This window comes from Hakea prostrata, chromosome 4 (assembly GCF_041222555.1).
Source record: "Hakea prostrata isolate BN-2017 chromosome 4, UWA_Hpros_2, whole genome shotgun sequence".
Lineage (NCBI taxonomy): Eukaryota > Viridiplantae > Streptophyta > Magnoliopsida > Proteales > Proteaceae > Hakea > Hakea prostrata.
In genome coordinates this window covers 50,785,276-50,809,511 of record NC_142603.1, presented here as the reverse complement: position 1 = coordinate 50,809,511, position 24,236 = coordinate 50,785,276, and the positions used below count along the sequence as shown (strand labels likewise).

At 40.1% G+C, this 24,236-nt stretch overlaps 1 protein-coding gene and 1 long non-coding RNA gene across 3 annotated transcripts in view; both read left to right on the top strand.

The window, feature by feature from the left end:
- The window catches only part of LOC149019414 (uncharacterized), a 134,461-nt gene that overhangs the window by 12,238 nt on the left and 97,987 nt on the right, over nt 1–24,236 (top strand). For both annotated transcript variants that reach the window (XM_089153429.1, XM_089153428.1), the window contains exons 4-8: nt 4,829–4,924; nt 5,030–5,077; nt 5,204–5,254; nt 12,722–12,825; nt 14,467–14,584. In XM_089153429.1, coding sequence (XP_089009555.1) covers nt 4,829–4,924; nt 5,030–5,077; nt 5,204–5,254; nt 12,722–12,825; nt 14,467–14,584 — 417 coding nt within the window. The remainder of the gene's footprint in view (nt 1–4,828; nt 4,925–5,029; nt 5,078–5,203; nt 5,255–12,721; nt 12,826–14,466; nt 14,585–24,236) is intronic.
- On the top strand, nt 9,334–10,769 carry LOC149019416 (uncharacterized). The gene is made up of 2 exons (XR_016173082.1): nt 9,334–10,425; nt 10,496–10,769. It is a non-coding gene; the product is annotated as an uncharacterized LOC149019416 (long non-coding RNA).

The window sequence follows — 24,236 nt, the reverse complement described above, 5'->3', positions numbered from 1 at the left end:
TCAGCTGGACTGATTTGTGTCAATTAAAGTGATCATATGACTCACTTTAGTGGTCACGAGATTCACGTGAGTAGAGTTTGGTTTTACGTACATCACCTCCATGCTGTGGGGTTTGTGTGCTGTTCAATTAGTTATGTTTCTAATTCTATTTTGATTCCTAGTGTTATCCAATTGGTGGCAGACCTCTCTTTGTAAGGCTGCTAATCCTCTGTTTTCTTACCCAAAAAGGGCCATCTATTTATGCCTACTTGATGGGTGAATACAATCGGTCTAGTCTAATGCAACTTTTGAGAGTTATTCTCTTATTAGTTGGAGACTGTGTATCTTTGTGTAAAGTCCAAGGCTGCCCTATTGGTTCAAAGGTCTGGAGGTTCTGATGCAGAATCATCACCAAATTGGGCTTCCTTCCTTGAAAACAGTTTAGGATTGTCGTATATATGTATTTAGCCTTTGATTCCTTGGGTTTACTTTGTAATTGGCCAATTTGATGTGCCTAAAATATGGGTAGAAAATGAGAAAAGGAGATCTGTCTCATTAAGTTGGTTAAGAGTCCTATTTTAGATGTTTTTCCTATATTATTTCAATTTCCTAGTCAATTTATGTTACTTAATAGATGAAGCATTGGTTAGGCCTTTCCTTTTGGCATATGTATTTTTGGACTGTCAGATGCCAGGTATACAAAATTGCATGTAAAGTGGTCTGGTTTCATTTTTGTAATTGTAGAGAGGGCTTAATTCTTAACCAGGTAGGCGTGACACATTAAAAATATCCATTTGTTTTGACACCTGTATTCTTTTTGGGCTAAAATAGAATAATTCGTTGGAAGTTGACTGAAATGCAAGCGTGGACCAGATTAAAATTTTCCAAGGGTATTCTCAACATCAAAGAAGTCAGTTATGATCAAGGCCTGAGATCCATTTGTGTTTTTTGTATCTTTTACTTTTGAAAAAGAGGAAATGCCAAGTGTACACACATGGGACCTACATATAATCAAGGATTGAAATTTTCTCTCCTTATGTCTCGTTCTCTCTCTTTATATGAGTTGCCTCCTTCCAATTTTTTCACATTATCTCATGATTTTTATAAGCCTTTTATTTTATTAGCTTTATCACAATATCTATTGGGTCTCTCTTCCCTTCTTTCTTCTTTCTCTCTCTTTCCACGTTGATCACATCATATACCTTTTTAAAAAAAAAAATTCTTTCCTCTCTCTCCCCCCCTCTTCCTCCCATGAATCTGATTGCACCTTTTTTTTTCTTTCAAATTCCTTTCACTTTCCTCTCTCTCTCTCTCTCTCTCTCTCTCTCTCTCTTGCCTTCTGCTTTTCTCTTTCCCTGCTTTCCTTTCTTTTAGTCATGTACTTATTCTTTTTTTTTGGTTCTAATTTTTTTCTTCTCTTTGTTCCATTGTTCTTTTATTTATTTTTCTCTTTCCTTCTCTCTCCCTACTGTCCTTCTATAAATAACCTAACATGTGCTGCCTGGAATGATGAGAGAAGATGGAAGAGGAGTTGCAGAATATGATAGAACACAATGCGCTAACATGCTGCCTAGCATCTGCTGATAATGCTGAAAACCAAAACTGTGTACTCCTAACTCTTGAAGTACACCTGTTCAAGTCAAACACCTAATCACCTGTTTACAGGCTAATAACAATAGATAAGTAAGTACATGATAAAAATACACTCTATTGTGGTTATGTACATGTAAAATGATAATGCACCCCATGGTGCATATGGTGCATGTTCTAAATTTCTCCACAAGCTGGAGCGTAGAAATCATCCTTGCCTTGGTTGGCATCTTGTCTGGTAGGACTAAACAGTGACTTGGTGTCTTGGTTATTGTCTCATCCAGCTTATCAACAGAAGAGGCAAACAAAGTAGTGATTAACTTCCGCATAAGTCATAAGACACATAACAATGCTCTGCGGAAAGTGACAATTGACTTCAACATGTTTAGTTCTTTAATAGGAAACTGGATTGCTAGCAATCTAGGGGAAGAGAATTTTTTTTTTGCTGATACAGACAGTTTTCCCTGTGAAGGTCGTCTCCTCCTCGAGCATTCTGTTGCAAACAGGAGGATTCTTCTATTCTTTAGCAAAGGAAATCTCCAAGGACATAGAGTTTGATTGCAAGTTTATGTTGAGTCTAGTTAGACTTGTGAGGATTTGTTTTTCTCTTTACATAAACTTGTATGTAACCAACATAAAAGACAAATTTGAAAATAGAGAAGCATTTTTGTTGCTGGCGTAACCTTGGAATACAGGGCCAGTAATAGGATCTTTTCTAAAAACCAGCAGGCAATCTAGGATTCAATGCCTTGCTGTTTTAGGTTGAAAATGGAGGGACAGCAGCTAAGAGAACCCTGCGGTTAAGGCTGATTTGAGTTTCAATCCTTGGGGTTATGATTAGGGTAGTCTAGAGTTAATAGGGAAGGGGCTTTAGGGTTCAGCCAGGCAAGGTTTAGGTATGCAAATTGAGGAAAACTACTCTGTTTTAACTGAATTCTAATTGGTAGAAGTTATTCTTCAAGCTAGGGTTAGGGATCTTTAAGTTTTGCAATTCTAGGGTTTCCAGGGTTAGGATTAGAAACTAAAGTCCAAGGTAGAGAGGGATTGGGAGATGAGGATTTTAAAGGCGTTTGAGGTTTAGCTAAGTGGATAAGGGAATACTAGGGTTGATTTAGTTTGGGATTTTCTGGAAATGTCTGACTCCAGCAATGCCACAAGTAAATGGGGAAGATGAAGAAGAAGAGAATTGAGCGACAGGGGCTGGGGAATGAAGGGTCTAGATGGAAGGGGACTCAACCATGGGGTCCTTGGGGAAGGAGGAAAGGGGTGCGATGGGGATAGGGACTGAGATTAGATAAAGCTAGGGTTTGGGGATGGGGGAAGGTGCTGCAAGCTAGAGGCGAAAGGGGGAGGGTTGTGCAAGGTTGGGGAAAGGTAGAATGGGGTAGGGGAGGGGGCTGGGGTTACACTTACTTGAATAGGAAGGGGACTGTTAAGTAGTTGCAGGGTTTGATGATGCTCCTAGGGCTGCCACAGGCTTGAGCAAGAAGAAACCAAGCTGGAATTGCAGAATGGTAAAGCTCATCGTTGGATCCCATGACAATTGTTAGAAAACAAGCATTAAATAATCAAAACAGCAGCTGAACTTGAACAAAGAAAAGAGAGAAGAAGAAGAAGAGAAGAGAGATGAAGAACTAGTAGAAGAGGCTTGTGATTCTTGCTTAAGAGTCTAGAATCACAGAGCACTTTTATTTATAGCTTCTAATGAATCTAATACAACTTGAGGGACAAGTAATTGTCCTCTCGAAAAAGGAAACAAAATATTACAGCTTTAGTAACTTCCTAACTCCTAAAATAGAAAGTTCTGAAAATAGAAACTACCACCAAAATAGAAACTATACTTTCTAAAAACTCCCAAAACTTATGTAGCAAGACTCCCACATTAGAAATAGAAAATATAATAAAAACAATAGCATAATATTGTTCACGTGAACAGTAAAACTACCAAATTTACATGTACTTCAACAACAATCCTTGTCTCCAAAGTCCAAACCTCAGCCTTTTATATTAATATCATCAAATCTGAATTGTTTCAACTGAGATGGCTTATTTATAGCCATATATGAAGACAAATAAACAAATAAACTAAAACTCTACTTAGCAACTATAAGAGGAGTTCTAAGTAGAACTCCTAAGTCCTAAAATTATGGGCAATCTAATTAGACCACTCTGGCCTTAAGGAGGGCTTTTGGGGGGCCTGAGGGTTGTGGTAAAATGACCAAATACCCTCAAGTTGTTTGACCAGACCTTGATGCCGAATCACTTGTGGACTGATGTGGGCCCAAATTATGGGCTACCCTATGGTTGCCAATCCTGGTTACATCAGCTGCTCAACATGAATTTGTGATTGCCTCTCTCTCTCTACTGCAAGCCTGGGTTTCATCTCAGATGGCTTTCAGTTTCTCTACCCAGCCCTCCACCAGTTGTCCCACGTTGCAAGATGATGGATAATTGTAGGGAGCTCCCTCTTCCTCCATCCCTCTTGCTATATCACTACTGTCCGTTACCTGAGGCACTTAGACACATTTATGTGTTCTAAGCTCAGGTCCTTCAGTCACTATGGCTTGATTTGGTTGCTATTTGGAAATTCTAGGCAGGGGAAAGCCTATCTGAAAAGTTTTGAAAGTGTGTATCTGGTTGGTCTGGGAAAAGGAGTAGCTATCCCAAGAATGATTTTGGGAAGACATTTCACACAAAATGGTGAGACACAGCTAATCAACTAGGACCAGGAAAATATTTTCTAGTTCAGCCAAACAACATCAAGAGAAGAGAATGCCCCTTCTTCACAAAGATGTTAGCTACTTAGCTGACGAACCATTAATATCCGTAGGATATATCAAATCTACTGTAAACAATTGAAGGAAATTTGCGCAATTGATTTCTGTAAAAGTTTATCTAAAGATAGTTACCATGTTCCAACAACTTGTCTTCCTTTGAACTCTGTCACTTGTGTTTGTTGTTTATGATGTCCTTCCAGCAGAGAATCTTATTCTTTGGTGAGGCTGCAGCCAAGCCAAAGTGGTTAACAAGAAAAAAGTAGAATTTTATGAATATTGATTTTGTTGGCTTTCTGTACAGTTCCATGTATCTTGAACGAGTTACTTTCTATCCTTCTCACTGTTTTTCCGTTATTGCAATTTTAGTTGACATTTTCGTGGCATATTTTGTTCTTATCAGTGGTGATTAATGGTATTGGTTATATGTAAAGGAAATTTTAATGTCCTGGAATCAGTTCTTTGAGCTCATGTTATCACTGCAGGTCCCTTGGAAGAATCTGGGAAAAGAACCTGTTATTGTTCTTATAGATCATGTCTTTGTTCTTGCTAATCCTGTTCCTGATGGATGGACACTGAAGGTAAAGTATGGACCTATTGCCATTTGGATGGATTTTTTTTACCATTTGTCATAGACGTGCATAATTTTCTGTTGGTTTATGTTACATTATTGTAATTCCCTACAGGAGGAAGACAAGGAAAAACTCTTCGAAGTCAAACTTCGACAGATCGAGGTGAAATTACTTACCCATCAGCTTTAAACTAGGTTTCCTTTCATTAATTGTGATGTGTAATTTGTTAATTTGGAGGTTCTAATTTTAGTACGTTTATAATTTAGTTGTGGTTTCTTCTGCATGCAGGAAGCAGAATCAGCGACCCTTGAAGCAAATGCTAGATCAAAGCAGGAAAATGTAGGTGTTATCCATTCCATTAGTTGGCATTACAACTGTTGGTTTAAAAATTTTGGAGAAAATATTGCTACTTGCCCCTGGTAGGAACATCTCCTACAGCCTTGCCATAGGTGTAGCCATGGAGAAAATTTCAGAGGTTTCGACCGAAATTTCAGTCGAAACTTGGTATGTTTTTTTGAGAGTTCCGACCCTAAGTTTTGGGCCTTATATTACCTCCAAATGGTTTGAATTCTTGTCTCCTACCTATTTAAAGCATAATAAATACAATGCAACTACTATTTTACCAAATACCACTGAAAAGCTAACATTCAAGTATATGCTACCATATGACAAGAATCGAGAAGTACCAACTGTATTACATAATTTACATTTACATAGCATGTTAATTGTTAGAAGTTTTAAGTTATAACTTATAACTTACAAGTTACAAAGTTTCAAGAAATACAAGTACATAGACAAGTAGACAACAAATGAACAAAAGTGATAGACTTCTTCTGTCTAATACATGTGTCCCCATAATGTCTAATACATTTACATAGCATGTTAATTGTTAGAAGTTACTCAAGTTAGAACTTAAAACTTACAAGTTACAAAGTTTCAAAAAATACAAGTATATAGACAAGTAGACAACAAATGAACAAAAGTGATAGACTTCTTCTGTATAATACATGTGTCCCCATAATGTCTAATACATTTACATAGCATGCATACCAAACACAATACATATCCCGTGACATAGGGACCATATGGTTGTTGAGGTAGTTGACAATTGTAGCTCTATTTGTTGCCTCATCCACATGGCTAAGACATCTTGATGGTGCGAAGTCCGAATAAAAAATGCTGTTGGAGGGGTTGGTGGTGGTGGTTGAATGTTGAAGATTTGATCCATAAATGTCAAAGAACCTTGGTGCTAGTAGTCAGAAGGGATACCATAATGAGCATAACTATAAGGATAAGGTCCCATAGTTTCTGACTCTGATATCCGAGAGGGACATCATAAGGTCCATGATCGTAAGATCCATAATTGGAACCAGAAGCAGGACCAACACCCTCAATAGCACTATCATGTGACTGGGAATCGGTGGGACTATACCATCTAGATCCGAGGTGGAGGCTCTGGAATCATCCAAGTTCATGTATCCTGTAGAGCCCACCAAGCTCCCAGCATCAATTGGACAGTAAGACCCATATAATGTGTCCTCCGTGCCATATTCGTGTTGTTTCCCCTTCTGGTACATGTCAAAGTAGTACGACCTCGAGATGTAGCTCCAGTATGGTCTAAATCTTGTGTCACATGGGGAATTGACTCTTATTCGTGAATCTCAGTGGTCGTTCTCCCCATCCATGACTTTCAACTGGTGCTAGTCGTGGTCTCTCCCTAGGATCAACCGAATTCTGATCAAGAGGTCGAACATCATCATTTTCATCATCGTTATAGAGCAGGGAAATGCCTGAGTCGCATCATCCTTGGTGCCCGACCACACAATCAAATCCTCATTTAGGTGGATGCACCGGGGTGTGGCACGAAGGGACGAGCAAGCGCTGCATGTGTACTCCCCTCCTTGGCCAAGAGGTCATCCACATCAGTCCCCATTTGCTCTACAATGTGTCTATTAGGACGACCTCCATCCTCATCCAGCAACGACTCTCCATTACCTCTGATCCACTCAACTACTGGGTTATCATCATCATCCATCCCAAATATGTTAGCCAACTCGATCATGATACTCTCTCTGTCCATGCCCTGTCTACTATGATCTTCCGATAGTTTCATACTATAGTATATATAGACAAGGTCCTCTAGACGCTTCACACTCAGTTGGTCGCACCTTTTTGAGTGGATGAGGCTAAAGGTGCTCCGATTCCACTCACACCCAGTGGCATAACATGTTTGGGAGAGCACTCTACATGTAATCGCACTCCAGTGGGCTGAGTCATGACCATATTGCAACCACCATTCCGCTGCAACAAACATAAACTCGAAGTCAATACTTAAGTAGCTAAAAGATATAATATAAATAATTAAATGTATAATGAATTAACTTACCCCCAAGGAAGGATTCCTGTCCCAACATGGCCATAGAGCGACCGAAACTCCCAGTAGCATCACTAAATGCCTTTATCTGATATAAAGTAAAAACAATATCTAGGTTATTACTTAATACCTAATATGAAACTATGAATTGTGAATCATGAAATCATGATCTCACCTCCATAATGATGACTGCTTGTTTAGACGGATCCGGTTCCAACTCTCTACTACAGTTTGGACGGCATTTATTGAACCTTGCCTCATCCCAATCATGTTTTTGTAGTGGTGCTTGGGATTTAGATAGTATGCTGTGTGATAATAAAATGAAAACTAAATCCACCATTAAACTTAATAACTCACCAACCTTGTGTAGTGAATGTTGCAGCTGCTTCTCCCATCTATGTTGGATGGTGTTGAGGATTTTCTTGTTGCCCTGTGTGTAGATCTGAGCAACTTGTTGCTTCATTTTATCTACTACAACCCATGTGTGGTGGAGTAGGTCTTCTCTGCTGATCTACCATCCTTAAAGCATGCACCATAGGCTCAAGCATCTTCACAACAATCCTCATATTAGTCTAGAAGGTGTTATTGAGTATGGTATTCTGTGGTCTCCTGCCTTCTGTGGTTGAAGAACCCTTTCAGTTAAACCACTACTCTAATGCAAACATGGTCCTAAGGCCAACCTTCTTACTCTTAAAACTCTGGAGTGCAATTCAATTGGTTGCAAATTTGGTTATGCCTTTCCTCGCCAACTCACCTTGACAAGCCCCTCATCATCTTTAGTGTATAGGTATGAACCGTATGGTTATAGATGAAGGTGCTGACATGTCAAGCACTCTCCACGGTCTTCTTCACAAGGTTGATGTGACCCATGTCCTTTAGCATGAGATCAACGCAATGAGCAACACATGGAGTCCAAAAGAGCTTATATCTGTCCAGATAAGAATGTCTAAATTAGTGATGACCATCAACATCAAGTATGTATGTAAATATAACATGTATTTAAAATTAGTACTAGAATTAGAAGCATGTTTTGATACTTGAGGTTTGCCATCATCTTCAACCCAACTTTCTTGTAGTTGGAGCCATTATTAGTCACATTCTGGACAACATTCTCCTCTCCAAGACTCCAACCTCTGTCACCACTTGCTTCAACAATTTATAAATGTATTTTGCATCCTTCTTCCTTGAGAACATTGTGTTCCCATCACAATTCAACATGAAATTGATGATGGACTGTCTAATGGGACTTGTGCAACCATTAGCCATCATAGTCACTCCATAACAAGCCCACATAGGCTTCAATCCTTCAATGTAGTCGTTCAGTTCTTGTTTATGCCTAAGCATGTATACATTGTTTATCTCATGTGGGGTGGGCCCTTGTATACCACCCCTAGTCCTCCCTATCTCCTCAATCATATCCCTATAGTAGGGCCCTTGGGCTGCATGTGTTGGAATGCTATGGTGTAATGTCCATTTGGAGAAAGCCACCCCCACTTTCTCCTTCACACTCCCCCACAAGTGCTTCAGCTTTTGTTGCTTATGCTTTGACCTCCTAGATAGTGCCGGATCATTACGAAGAATCTCAAGCTCAGGATCTGTAGCATGTGCTGATGAAGCTTGGCCCTATGTTGGGGCTTGTGGGAGAGGAATCTCTTCCCTCACACTCTTGACTCTTCCTCATAGGGGCTTTAGCTGCCCCTTATACCTGTTGGCTCTCTAGAGGACCAACAACCCATAGCCCTCTGCTGCCTCCTCATCTCATCCATCCTCCCCTGTTCCCTTCTCATCCTCATCGCTTTCTTAATTTGTGCTACCTTTGGGTCAGGGTCAGTTCCATACTCTGAGGGCTCATTTGGATCAAAGTCTTGCTCTCCTAGATCTGAGGCGGTCATCTAGACAATCATCCTCCAACTCCTCCCTCTGTACTCTCTTCTTTTTCCTCTTTTACTTCCCCCGCCAAGTATTGTGCCATTGCCTTCTTTACCTCTATTGGGCACCTATGGTGCATCCTGTTGCATTCTTATCTCTCCCAGTTGTATAAACCTTCAATCTAGTGGCCCAACCTCCTCCTATTTGTTTCTTGCAATAATTGCATTCACTCTTCTTCCTATCAGTTGTCAATGGCCTCCCATGTTGCCAAGCTATGTCTGACCTCTTTCAAAGAGAGTGTCTGATACAAGAAATACACACTAAGTACCTTAAAAGGCATCACTACATGCTCCAAAAATTACATACATGCTTGCTACTAATAGTCTTCTATTTTTTAAATATAAACATAAATTAATTAGTGTTTTTATAGTATTTAAATTATTTTTTTTATATTTTTCAAATAATGAAAATAAATAATTAACAGCCAAAAATTTGATTCAACACCATCACAGCATAGATCAAGTGATGAGGCTCATACGTCATCATGTATACATGTATATTTTAACAACATACCTAATTTAGAAAATAATTTTAAAAAACAAAGAAAAAAAAAAAGGAAGAGCCAAAAATTAATTTTAATATCATACAATCATAGATCAACGTTCTCGGCTGTACATACGTTAATATGAAAGCAATCCAACATGATTTGAGGCATGAACAAAACAAAATAAAAAATGGAAAAGTTTGTTAACTCACCTTGCAAGAGTCTCGAAAACCCACCAACGGAGGACCAAATGTGTTGTTTGAATTCAGTGGAGTTGCACTAATTAGGTGAAATGAGGGAAGAATGCAACGAAAAGTGATTTTTTTTCTTCAAAGGGGGTTGAAATCTTGAGGGGCGGAAGTGGGAAACCTGCAGAACCTTTGAAATATTGCAGGTTCTGATCGAAACTGGGTATTTTGTTATGAAAAATTTGTATTGTTTCGGCCAAAACTTGTGGGTACTTAAATTTCGGCAAATTTCTACCAAAATTTCTGCAAGTTTCGGTTGAAATGAAGTACTGGGATGAAACTTTGAGGGGTTCGTTCTTTTTAAAAAAATGCTGGCATCTCGGTCGAAATTTTTTCCGTGGGTGTAGCTTATGTGACTATTCTGCCTATTGCATAGAGAGCTTATGTTCTAGGTTTGCTGCATATCAGATGTTGGAGCCAAATTCTGTGAGATTGTAAGGGGTATTGCTCCTGTGGAGTACGTTCAGACGCTAAGGTGGACAACATATATCATGCACTACTGTATTTTTTTTTTCTTCTATTAAAGTTTAATCCCTGTTTTGCAGAGTGGGTTTCTGATCTTGGTAGGCCTGGCCAGATTCTTGTGGTGTGACATGAGCTTGCAAATGACTTGGTTGTTTGTCTTGCATGTCGGAAAGTGAGAAACTGATTCACACCCTCACTCCCAATTTGACCCGGTTTCAACGCTATTGGATAAGCGGGAATGATTTTAGTCCTATTGAACGAGCTAAAAGAGTTACCGTGATAGGGTGAGGTGCAGAGTCTGGGTCTTGTGCCGAGTATGACCTTTGATTCAGACTTCAGCTTATTTGAGAGCAAGGATCCATGCTGTCTCCATGAAGCTGATATTAGCATGATTTCTTGGGCTATCCTTTGTCGTATTACCTTCTTTTCTCATGCTTCTTATATCCTTTCTTCATTTTTTATTCTTCAGTCCTCTTACATTCATATCCCTTTATGTCGATCTCACTATCTCAGTTTTCCAATTTCGGTTTGAAAGCAACCATGCAGCTGACTCCATTTAGTTGAGATAAGGTTAAGTTGTTGTTATCTTACTGCTAGCTATGGCCCTCCCCGTTGAGCCTTCTCCTTTTCGGGTGCATGACTCCCTTCTCTGTAAAGGCATGGTCTTGTATCTTGTAATTTCTTTCCTTTGTTGTTTGTTTGCTTTCTTCCATTTCTTTTGGAAATGAATTTTTATCATATAAAAATAAAAAATAGTTAAAAAAAAATCTCATCATTGACCATGGGTTTTTTATTTCACAAATCTCCTTTGCTAGCATCACTCTTAGATTCTTTTTGGCTTCATTTATCTAAGTTTCTGTTCTATATGAGAATGGAATTGATAGGCTGGCTGAAAAAAGATTATGGTGGTCTATTTTTTCTCACTGCTTAGTGCTTACAAAGTGCTGGCTGTTAGGGGGAAAAAAGGGCAAGGCAAAGGGACACATTGGGCTAGTGTTGCCCAATTAGTCTAGCAGCTATCAAACTTGGCTTGTTAAGTGAATATTTGTTCTTGTAAGTTGGAACCCAAGATAAAAATGTGATTTGGTGATGAGCTGGTGAAGCTAAGGGTAGTCTATTCTTGGCTTGCTTTGGGGACAAATATCCTTTAGGAGGTTGTAGCATTTTGCCCCTTCATGTAGTTGGGGTTTGCTTTGTGGTTTTGTTCCTAAGATTACCTCCTTATACTGTAGTTATTTACATGGTTAATAAATTTGATTTGTTATCTTAAGAAAGAAAAGGGGGGGGGGGTGAGAAGTAATATACTTCGTCACTTGCCATGTAGAAAGGCCTTCCTATGTGGTCCAATTATTTGTGCCATGTGGAAGGGTGATAGGGAATGATCTATATTGGTCATGTGTCAAATTACCTATTCAAATGATAACACAATTTCTTGCATATATCAATTTTACTCATTTTGAGCTGTTCATGTATTAACATTCTTCATAAATCATCATATTTAAAGTGCATTTTTTGAAGCTTAGTTTTTCCAACTTAGTTTGGCTGAAACTTTACTAATGAACAGGTGGCCTTTGGTGCTAATTCTCTACAAAAATCTAGTCCATCTAGACCTGCATCTGGCAGATACCAGAGCTGTGAGGAATGGCCTTCTTTAATAGCCGTCCAGTAAATTAGATCATTTTATTGGAGACGCTTGTGGTTTTTATAGCAATATGGATACTGATTGACCAATGATCCAGACAAACCTTCTCTCAAAAGACTGATTTAGTTGAAAAATAGGACTGAAGTCTTAAATGTTTAAGATGTTCTCACTCTCACCAACTGCTTTAGACTTAAGTTCATGAAGGTGGAAAAAAGAAGAAGAAAAACCCTCCTTTTAGATTCATAAAATGGGTAGGCAGCTCTTAGAAAAGAGGAATGTAACAACTGTAAAATATCCCCGATACATGAGACTTCAAATTGGCAATGTCTTAGAAAAATATATCCTGTTTTCCCTCTATTAATTATTTATTTACAGACTGCAGGGGTATTGTTGTACTCTTCTTTTTGTTCTGTGGATGAGGGCCTTTACTTTAGGGTAAGAGCAAGCTGTTATTGTGTGTCTGAATCTGGAAACAGCTAAGGCTGCATATGCCTGCTGCCTCTTGCTGAACCCTACATTAGCAGGAGCTGTCTGCCTTGGGTGGTGCTTAAAAATTTGTTTTTATAACCATGCATTCTATGTATTGCTATAAATTTTTAGGCTTGATGAATAAGTTGGTAGGTTCAGCATTTGATTACTTAGTTGGCATTTGATTCTTTTGCAGCCACCTGTTGGGAATTCATGGTTGGGTTCTTTAATTGCTACAATAATTGGGAACCTTAGGATTTCTATTGGTAATGTGCATATCAGATATGAGGATTCCATCAGGTGAGTTGGTATCCAGAAGCTTTTATATACTTTTTTCTGATAGGTGTTTTCCGTATCTCATTCTGCAACAACAACAATAAGCCTTGTCCCAACTAAATGGGGTCGGCTACATGGATTCTTGCCCTCCAATCAGTTATGTTCGAGGCCATGCTAGATACAAGGCCTAAGTTATACATATCCTTTCTCACCACTTCTCCTAAGGTCATCTTAGGTCTACCCCTAGCTCTTCTAGTTCATTCAATATGGATTATATCACTTCTCCGTTGAACGTGGCTGTGCCACCTCAAACGACTTTCTCGAAGCTTATCACTGATGGGAGCAACTCCTAGACCCACTCTAATATGATTATTTCTTATCTTATCCATCCTAGTTTTGCCATTCATCCATCTTAGCATCCTCATTTCTGCTATACTAAGTTTATCTATATGATTATTTTTAACAGCCCAACACACTCCACCATACATCATAGCTGGTCGAACAACGGTCCTATAAAATTTTCCTTTAAGCTTTAATGGAATACACCGATCACATAAGACCCCGGACGCACCTCTCCACTTCATCCACCCTATTTTAATTCTTTGGGAAACCTCATCCTCTAAATCACCTCTTTTACTTATGATTGAACCTAGGTACCTAAAACGATCACTCTGAGGAATCTCTTTATCGTCAAGTATCACCACCTCATCATGTGCCCGATCATGACTAAAGTTACAAACTAGATATTCTATCTTCGATCTACTAAGTTTAAAGCCTTTTGATTCCAAAACTACACTCCATGATTCTAATTTGGTATTAATCCCCACTTGGGTCTCATCAATCAACACAATATCATCCGCAAAAAGCATACACCAGGGGACCTCATCTTGAATGTCTTTGGTTAATTCATCCATTACCAGTGCAAATAGATATGGGCTTAACGTTGACCTTTGATGTAGCCCAACTGTTATCGGAAATTCATTACTTTGTCCCCCCACTGTTCTAACACTAGTCACCGAACCATCATACATATTCTTAACTATATCTACATATTTACTTGCTACACTTCTTTTCTCTAGTACTTGCCAAATTAACGCTCTAGGGACTCTATCATAAGCTTTTTCTAGGTCAATAAAAACCATATGAAGGTCTTTCCTACATTCTCTATACCTTTCCATAAGTCTCCTAATTAGGTAAATAACCTCCATTGTACTATTGTAGATCTTCCCGGCATAAACCCAAATTGGTTCTCCGTAACTGTAGTTAAGTGTCTCAAACGGGTTTCAATTATTCTCTCCCATAATTTCATCGTATGGCTCATCAATTTAATGCCCCTATAGTTATTACAACTTTGAATATCTCCTTTATTTTTGTAAATTGGAACCATGACGCTTCTCCTCCATTCATCTGGCATTTTCCCTTTGCTCATAATCTTATTAGACAACTTAGTCAACCAAACTAGTCCATGGGTTCCTAAGCTCTTCCATACTTCAATTGAGATTTCATCAGGACCTTGTTTCTTGCCGAGTTTCATCCTCCTTAAAGCTTCTTTTACTTCAAACATCGAAATTCTGCATCCTCTTTATTTTCTGTTTTGCTGTTTTCTTTTTCATCTATGGTTTGACTGCTTTCCTGATAAAATTTAAACACTTATAATTTTTGCAGTAATCCAGGACATCCGTTTTCATCAGGAATTACTTTAGCAAAGCTTGCTGCTGTTACGATGGATGAACAGGGCAATGAAACCTTTGATACCAGTGGTGTGTTGGATAAATTGCGAAAGGTAAGCTGCTATTTATACTTTATAGTGAACTTTTACTACTACTTGTAAAAAATTGACACTGAATTCTGAAAATACCCTAAAGTTTTTATTGATGTGGAAACATAGTGGCTGCAAAGGGTCTACAGGAAAAACGGGGAGCAGAAACTGAGATAAGGAAGTTCATAATGCTGTCATGAGTCATGAGCCATGACTGCATGGATTGAATCCCATATAGAGTATGGCTACTACTATGAAAACTCTATACTGCTCCACTATTATCAAGAGTCAGATGGCAGTTTTGTCTGGCAAAGGATCTTAGACTACTGATGTATCCTGGGTTGGACACTCACCCCCCCCCCCCTCACCACAAACCCCCCCAAAAAAAGAAAAAGAAAAGGGCTGAAGCCTTCCGAAATAGGCCCAAACAAATGGGGGCTGAATCTGACCAAGGGGCAAAATGTTCATTTTCTACCCTAGAATCAAGTCTATTTAGTTGGGTTAGTTTAGAATTAATTCTGATTTTTAATTTTGTTTTTGGAATTGGAGTCTTAGTGATTAAGTAAGTTTTGTTCCCTTTTATTAAGAGTCTTTCAGCTGTAAATTAGGGTAGAGTTATTTCCTAATATGGAGTCCTAAATTTTAGGTGCTAGTCTAGTATGTTTGGGTTGCTTAGCAACAAAGTTTCCTTATTAGAGTCCAAGTCCTTTGTTTCAGGCTATAAATAGCCTTTTTATGTAAGTTATTTTCAGTCTGGATTGATAAATTGATTTGAGTTTGAAAATTTGGCTTTGGGAAAGTCGTGGGATTCCCCTTGGAATCCTGCAGCTGGAATAGAGTGCTCTTGTTTCAGTTTTGAGATTCCTTCATCATCATCTTCAAGCTCATCTGCAGATTTCCTGCAAGCTTACCTCAATTCAAGTAAGTTAAGACACCTCACCCCATCCCTATGGTGGCAGCCATTCCCCAACCCAAACCCTAACCACAGTAGCTCTTTTCCCCCTTTACTTCTTCCCACGTTTTCAGTCCTAAGCCCACTAGGATTCCATCAACCCCATCCCCAAAACCACCCATTGTACCCCTGGTAGGATCGCCTAAGCCCATAGAACCTAGTCCTAATCTTAAAAACCCCAGAGCAGCCCTTATTCTGGTATTCAGAATTTCTGCACCTCATCTTGAGAAGAGTTGCAGAATTTTTAGAAGCTTCAGTAAACACTAAGTCAGACCTTCCAAACCCCTTTAACCTTTCCAAAACCCTTAGTCCTAAATCTGAAACATAAAACCAGAAAAGTCAGAGCCCAAAAGCCCACTGGCCGAAACTTCTGAAGCCCTAATCCAATCCTAGTTGCATTAGGATTCCAATTTTGAACCTAAACCTCAAACATCACTTTGTTTCAGATCTGTAACTCAATCACAGCAGGTTTGAACAGCAATCCCAGCCCCATCCTAAACCCTAGATCGAAACCCATTCCCGAAACCCTAACCCTAATTGAGTCTCAATTGGGGAAGGACTGGAATTTCCAAATCTAAGTTGAATTCCTATTTAAGTTCAGACCTGAATCACAATCCCAGCAGCTTTATAACCCCTAAAACCCTTTGCCAAAGCCTCCATAAACCCTAGTCGAGTCCTTTAAATTAATTAGAAGATCCTAAGTCCAACCCTAAACCTGGGTTTACATCAACTACTTGTAGATTAGCCTACATTTTTCCCATCTGCTATATGTTATCTACTGAGGAATGATCCAGCAAGAGAGTAGTAAAACTGGCTTTATTGTTAATGGATAAAGACTGAACTTGTCTGCTAAATACTGAGCAGGGTTAAATGTCTTATTTTGAACTATTTTAGGCCTTCTCTTCTTTTCAGTGAGAGGACCTAATTATGTAGACAAGATCTATTACCCAAATACACAACCATTTTGGAAACTACCTAAATGCCCATCTCAAATATGAGTATTACTAATTTATGTAAAGCTGTAACACTGTGCATATGATGAGGATTGCTTATACTACTTAGATAATTCTACCATCCCTAATTAGTGGGAAAAAATCCTGTCTATTTGAGGAAATTTTAGATGCAGATTTGGTTGACATGACTGCATGAGACCCAATCCAAGGGTTGCATGTAGTCGAGGGCTCTGATGAGCCAACCATTACGCCATGCTCTGTTAGCCTTATTTTCTTGAAAATTTCCCCCGATCTAATTCAAGGTTCTCCAGCCCCTTTGTTTTGCCAACAATCTTCCCTCCCCTCTGCCTCGGCTGTTTGATCCCATGGCTTCCTTTTTTTTGGGGGGGGGGGGGGGGGGGTTGCTCTGCCCATTCTTACCAACCCCCTTTCCTCTTTCATTCAATATGATTGATCTAGCACATCAATGTCCAGCTAATTTTGGGTGTTGATATTGGCTTCATTATGCCTTTGAAACAAAGTCTTTGGCTGCTCCTTTTTCTATTTGTTCTGTTAGAGGCATCTCACTCTCTCTCTCTCTCTCTCTCTCTCTCTCTCTCTTAAAATGAGAAGGAAAATAAAGAATAAGAATAAAAATAAGGCTTGATGCAGGCCAACTGGAATAGATAGGAAATATGTCTATTTTCATTATACTTATCATTGTACTTTGTGCTTCGCTTCCTATTTATCATGGCCCATTCCTGTAGGTTGCTTCACTATGCAACAAACAACAAGAAGAAGCCTTATCCCAACTAAATGGGGTCGGCTACATGAATCCTTGCCTTCCAATCAGCTCCATTTGAGGCCATACTAGATACAAGGCCTGAGCTGTGATATCTTCCGGTGGCTCATTTAGTTTCTTCAATCTAGTTTAGATCATTCCTCTATAATGTTAGATTGAGTTCTAATGTGAACAAGTTAGGACTTTTTCAAAATATAAAATTTAAATTTTGAAACTTAATATTCCAATTCAGATTCAAAACCCTACATTTTCTCATGTAGGGAACTCTTTCAAAAAGTCTTATACTTGTATAACACTGATGTTTTATACTTGTAAAACACTGATGTTCAGATCTTATATTCAATAAACATCTTACTAAGAAAAGTAAGACCATCAATTTTTTACAGAGACTTGCTTTGCATGGTATGTCTTCCAGTGGACGATCCAACAATTTTTATCTTCCCGTTAATCTACATGCCTGTCTTTTTCTTTGTAGTTTCAATTCTTCCTCCCACAACTTCAATCATGGAAGAAGACCGTCTAGGTATTGACCAAGCCATCCTCTTCGAAAACCTCCCTCCCCTTTGCCACTACTACAAGATTTTTGGCCACCCATCATCCGAATCATGGTTGTCAAAGCGTTTGCCTAGGTGCGCCTAGGCCCATTTTTGGGTCAAGGCGACTTGGTGTCGCCTTGGTTTTCGTTGCACTCTATCGCTTGGCCTCACCTTGTTGCTTTGACAATCATGATCCGAATGCTCTAGCAGAACCCTGAAACTTGCTCATTCCCTCCCTCCTTCAATCGCCTCCCTATTAAACCCCTTCCAGTGAACCATCCGGGACACCACCATTGTCATCCCATCTGCAACTCACCCGAACAATTATCTCCCAAATTACCACCCCTTTTGCCGTGGAGCTATTTGCTGCCCCTTTCCCCTCAATCACCCTTCCCTCTGTGAGAGTGTAGTTGGGGATGTCATTGCCATAGTGTGGAACATTGTTGGATTCACCGGAGCGATAGCAAGGTGCTGCCTCTATTATGCTCGGTGCACTATCTCCTCCTTGATGGTCACTTCCTTGATGTTGGTCATCTCCCAATTTGTAACTTGGCAACTGGTCCTCCACATAAAACTTCCATTGATCAACTATTTGACTAAGTGTCACCTTCCAACCCTCAATGCAATCTTGGATCTGCCGTTTGGTGCTGTTGTCCTTTGCAAGGTACGTTTGAAATCTCCATTTGCTCGATGCCACTCTAGAAGACTTTAACGCAATGGTAGACATTCCTGGTCTTTCCATTTTGAGGTTGACACTTGACAGATTTGATCTTGTTGACCATAGAGCTTCAAGAACAATCATCTCCAACAATGGTCTAATGCCATAGGTTGAAGATATTGCTCCTGAAGTTCCTATGACTCTACACTAGAGGCTCCCGTTGAAGCCTATGACAATTTTGCTCCTGAAGTTCCTAGAGATCCCTGCTTGATTTGTGTCATTGATCCCAATGACGACTTTGCTCTTGAAATCCTCAGAGATGCACGATCAACACCATGGACGCTTCTCAATGGTTATAGCTCAATCAGGTGAACATTATGTTGGTACCGTCAATCCTATCTTATTCTCCACCTTGGCGTAGCATTTCATTGAAGATGACACTTCTAGGTCGTCTTGTTGCCGTTGCTTGCCAGGTACACCCTCGAAGTTCGTGCTATAATAGGTCATCCAGGTTGTGGTTCCCTTTGGCGAGATTGCACTGTCACTCTCCCCCGTTTTCCTCACCCTCTCCTCTATCATCCCTTCTCCCTACCCGCCACCCACCGTCTCCCCTTAACCCCCCTCCCAGTCTCCAACTATCAATCTTTTCCTATGGACCCCTCACCCCACACCCCACTAGCGGCTTCTTTTGGAACATCCGAAGGTTTAATTTCTTTGCTAAATCAGTTGTAAATCAAAGCCCTCTTCAGAGCCACACAGGTCTCTTTTTGTGCTATTCTTGAAATTTAGGTAGGGTAAACTAATGCTCCCCATATTATATCCTCTCCCTCCTTCTAGTCCTTTTCTCTAACTATAGTCATGCCCCCAGTGAATACATTTGGGATTTGTGGGACCTTAAAACCCTCACTGTGACCCCTCTTCCCTCCACCCCCAACTCCACCTCCAAATTCTTCTACCCTTTTCTCCTTCCTTGATCCTCCTCTGCATCATTGATAGAATTCCTCTCTGAGGTTGTTTAATTGCTCGCAAGCCCCCCCATTGATTCCCTCCCTTGGGCTGTGAGAGGGACTTCAATGTGGTGCAACTGTTGTAGTCGAGTTCTGAAAAATTCGATTCCAGCCTATTAACCTCTATACAGTTACTGCATTCATTAACTACCATGAGGACATTGGTGTTCAATAGCTGAGATGGACCGTTTCCAGGGACAGCACAAGGCCTGGGTTGCTTCCCCAAACCTTACTGCCCCTAATCATGCCAGGGGTATTTTTTTCATGTTTCTTTCTAGAGGCTATAAATAAGCCTTCATACTATGTAGTTAGAAGTTGAATCGATAAAATTGAGATTGAGAGTTGAAGGCATCCAGGAGTCGTGGGTTCCTTGCTGGGAGCCTGCTGCAGCTTCTAAGAGTATGATAGTGCCGAAAGTTTGAATTCCAGTTTTCTTCAACTCCAGGTACCAGCCCCCTAATCTTCACCCGTCCCATTCCCCTTTCTTCTAGTCCACCCACAAGCTTCCTCTTACAACCCTAACCTAGTTTTCTTCAATTCCAGCATTCCTCTCCTGTCACAGACATTGCCCAACCCCTTCCTAACCCTGCGGCAGCTTTTACAACCCCCCCCTCCCAAAAAAAAAAAAAAAAAAAAAAAAAAAAGAAAAAGAAAAAGAGAAAAAAGAAGAAAAAGAGCACCCTTTGTCTATCAGTTAAACCTTGCGTCACTTCTGAAAATTGTAGAAACTGCAAAAGCAGAAGTGCAGCAGCTAGTCTAAACCCTATAGGACCCTAGACCTAAACCCTCCTCTTTATAGAATTCGGACCTCACCCTAATCCTTGACCTTCGACCTTAGACTTCAGCTCCTTCCTGTACTTAAAACAGTAGGAATACGTCTTCTTTAGAAAGCCTAACCCTAGAATTTTCACTTTAGATCTCTTCAACCTTTCACCCAAACCTTTACCCCTTTTAGAAATAGTCCCATTAAATCCTAAGTGGCACTCGACGTTAACCATAGCTTGATCCAAACCATAGAAACCCTAATTCCTAACAAACCCCATAATTCAAAACCCTAAATTACAAATTCAGTTCTGAAATTTTAAATTACAGCAAGGTGTGAAGCTTCAAACCCTGAGGTCCTACAAACCTACGCCTGGCCGAAACCTACTCTAGCCCACCCTACTCCCCATCCATGGTGACAAAAACCTTGTTCTGAAGGCAATTATAGCCATTGAAACTGTTATTTGTCAAGAAGAGGATCCTGGAGTGAGGTTGATTCTAGGGCAATATTCAAGCAATTGAACCCTAGAATTTGGTTCACATCACACCTGAGATTTCTCTTCTCCTCCCCCCCCCCCCAAAAAAAAAAAAGGGGGGGGGGGTTAGTAGACCCCGAGGAACAGATTTCTTGTTGTTACTTGTAGGCCTGGAGCTTGGATCATTACATTTTGTACACTCTCGTGGCCCCTTTGAACTGCGAGTGTCTTCCCCCCCCCCCCGTGGGGCGCCCCCTAGTTGCCCTCCCCACCTGCTTGTATATTTTTCCTCCTTAGGAGGCTGGTTTTAATATATTACTCATTCATTCCCCCCCCCAAAAAAAAAAAAAAAAAAAAAAAAAAAAAAAAAAAGAAAAATCATCCATGATAAAGTGTTTGTTGGGGATTTTCCTAGCACAACGTTTATCATGTGAAGTTGTAGAATCCGTGTAAAAGGGTTCGGTTGGTGTTTTTCAGGTGCTGGTTGTGATCTAAACTGTTTCCATGGGTTCCACAGGCCCAAGGTTGCTTCCCCAGTCCCTATGGCCCCTATTTTGATCTGGGGGTATTTTGGTCATTTTGCATCTTTTGTGAATCCTAGGTCAGGGTCCCATAGAGTCCAGTCAATTGTCAGGACCCTAGATCTATTTTATTTCTTATTTGGATCATTATTTTGTGTTTTATTGCAGAATCCTTGTTTAGGTGAAGTACCTGGGTTAAGTTTGAATCCCCTAGTATGAGTCTACCTTTTATTAAGACTCCATATTACTCTTAGAACCCTGATTGATCTCTCTAGAGTAAGTTATGATAAAGTCCTTGTTTATTTGAGAAGTTGTTAGTCAAGTAGGAGTCCTAATTAGAATTAGAGAGTCAGTTTGAAGTCAAGTAGGTTTCCTAGTCTGAGTCTTAGTTTGTTTCCTTTTGAGGCTATAGATAAAGCCTCCATTCCTTGTAAACACAAGTTGATTTGATTAATAAAATTTTTGATTGAGTTTGGAGGTAACAGAAATTGTGCTCTTCCTTGGGGAGGCCTGTGGCTGCCATTGGAGTGTGTTTTTCTGCAGTTGTTCGTCAACTACAGCCTCCTTCTTCAAGTGCAGCAGTCGTAAACCATTCACAAGTAAGTACAGTACAGTCCCCACCCCTTTCCAGCCCCTTCTCCCACTCCTCTTGCCCACGCAAGTATCCCCCACCCTTCTGCTTCCTTATAGCAGCGACTATCCCCCTCATTTCAATCTCTTAAATCCCCAACCCCTAACCAACCCGTCTCCCTTCTAGTTGATTCACACCGCTCCCCTTACCCTATCCCTATCTCTAGATCTTCCATTAGACCTCTTCAACCTCTAGAAACCCTAAACCCTAGCTTTACTAGATAGAAACCCAGTAACTCCTGAATTTCCCAACCAAACCTCAAACCCCTTTAGGATTACCATCTCCCATTACCATTCTACCTTTCCTTTGAGCCTAGATGACTTTCTAAGAGTCCTAACCCGTGTAGGATACCCAAATAAATCCCAAACACTTAGGGTAAAAAATTATAAAACCACAACCAGAGTCCCTTCCCTTGCCCAACTGGAATCCCATACACTATTTCCTAAGCACTAACCTATAAACCCTAACCTGAAACTAACATACAGCAGCAGCTGAACCTTGCTACCCTTCATTCTAACCTCTAAAACCCTCAAAATAAACCTGGACTAAATTCCAGACCTGTAACTGCAACTACAGCAGAGTATTGAGTATAAAATTCAAGTTCCTTGAACCCTAAGCCGGGCCAAACATTCTAGCCTACCCCTAAACTTTGCAAAGCATAATTCTTTCAAGATCCTTTAATTAATGGCATTTACAACCCTAGAAGACTGCTGGTTCCCTGAGAGAGGATTCTGGAGTGAGCTCAACTCTAGGGCAATAGTCCTGCAAGCTAAACCCTAGAATCTGGTTCACATTAGGTCTTCTACCTGATGCACCAACCCTCATCCTTGACCCGGGCTTGAGACCGGTTACCTTACTATCCACCCCTAAAATCCAACAAAGCTTAGAGAAACAAAAGGAATAAGTAATGTAACCTTGAACTTGCTTCAGTGGAGGATGTATTGTTGAAGAAGATAGGCTGGATCTTCCTCTTGCTTGAAGGGTGGGAATTTTGAGTGCCAGGGTTCTTTTTCTACCTATGATTTGAAGCACCTAGGAAGTTACTGCTGGATTTCTGCACAATACCCCAAATAGTCATGGATTTCATACGCCTACAGTCTTTCTATGCTGTGAATTAGCTGCCAAAACTGATTTCAAAATCACTATGAACTTGGCTAGCTTATTCCTCCACAATGAGGGTTTAAGTAGAAGGCTTAACAGGCCTTACAAAAGCAGTCATTTAGGGACTAGAAAAACTAAAAAGAGAGATGCAATTGTGTGCGCTGCATAGAGTCCCAAGTACACTTCAAGATGGACTCCTCTTGTGGCCACTGTACAAATTTCTCTGAAATATCAGATCTAGGGAAAACTGAGACGAAATATGGGGTTACAATAAAAAATACCATGTTTCGATCCCTCTCGGTTGAAATTGATTCTCTCGACCAGTTCAGTCCATCTTGGTCCTTTTCTAACTTGGCTGGTTTTAATGAGGCCTGCAGGTTTTGCAGATTTTCATCTCGATACTGCCTCTTTTGATTTGCCAATTTCACAGATGTCCAACAGAGATTTTGTTTCTTTTCTTTTTCTTTCTCTTGGTTCTGACATAGCCTTTTGTGTTCAGCCCCTATCACCTGTCTAATCTTGAGAAGCATACCTGAAACGTGGTTGCCTTTGAATCTGTTTGCTAGTTGCAGCTTCAATTCTTTGATATCAGTGTTCTGGTGGTCATTTGGATTTCTGTTAGTGTAATCAAGAGGCCTTCCACTCATTGACCTATCCTTGAAAGTTGAAACCCTATACCAAATAGAGAAGTAACAAAGTAGTTCTTTCTTTTGGGAGATATCTCTCTTCTGCCTCCTTTTTGCTGATTGGGAGGTTGAAGACGATCACCTCCTTTTCTATATTTTTCTAAAACTGGTTTCCCATATTGTTCTCAACCTCCCAACCAGAAAGGGAGGCAGAAGAGCGATATCTCACCAAAGAAAGAACAACGTCGTTGCTTCTCTATTTGGTCCAGGATTTCGAGGACAGGTCAATGAGTGGAATGCCTCTTGATTAAACTCCCAACAGAAATTCAAATGACCACCGGAACACTGATGTCAAAGGATTGAAGCTGCAACTGGCAAACATATTCAATGGCAACCAGGTTTCAGGTATGCTTCTGAAGATTGGACAGGTGATAGCGGCTGAACACAAAAGGCTATGTAACCAAGATCCTCTTAGTCAAGTGTTGTCCCTCCCTTTCATATTATTTCGTTCAAATGCCCCACTGTTTAATAATTCCTAGACCTTTCTGTATCCTTTTTCTTTACCAACTAACCCTTTGACAGTTCTGGCTAGTTACTGGATTGATTCTTCCATGACATGCTGATCTATTTAGCCATTTAAGTCACTGATGGGCCTGTAGCAATCACGATTGC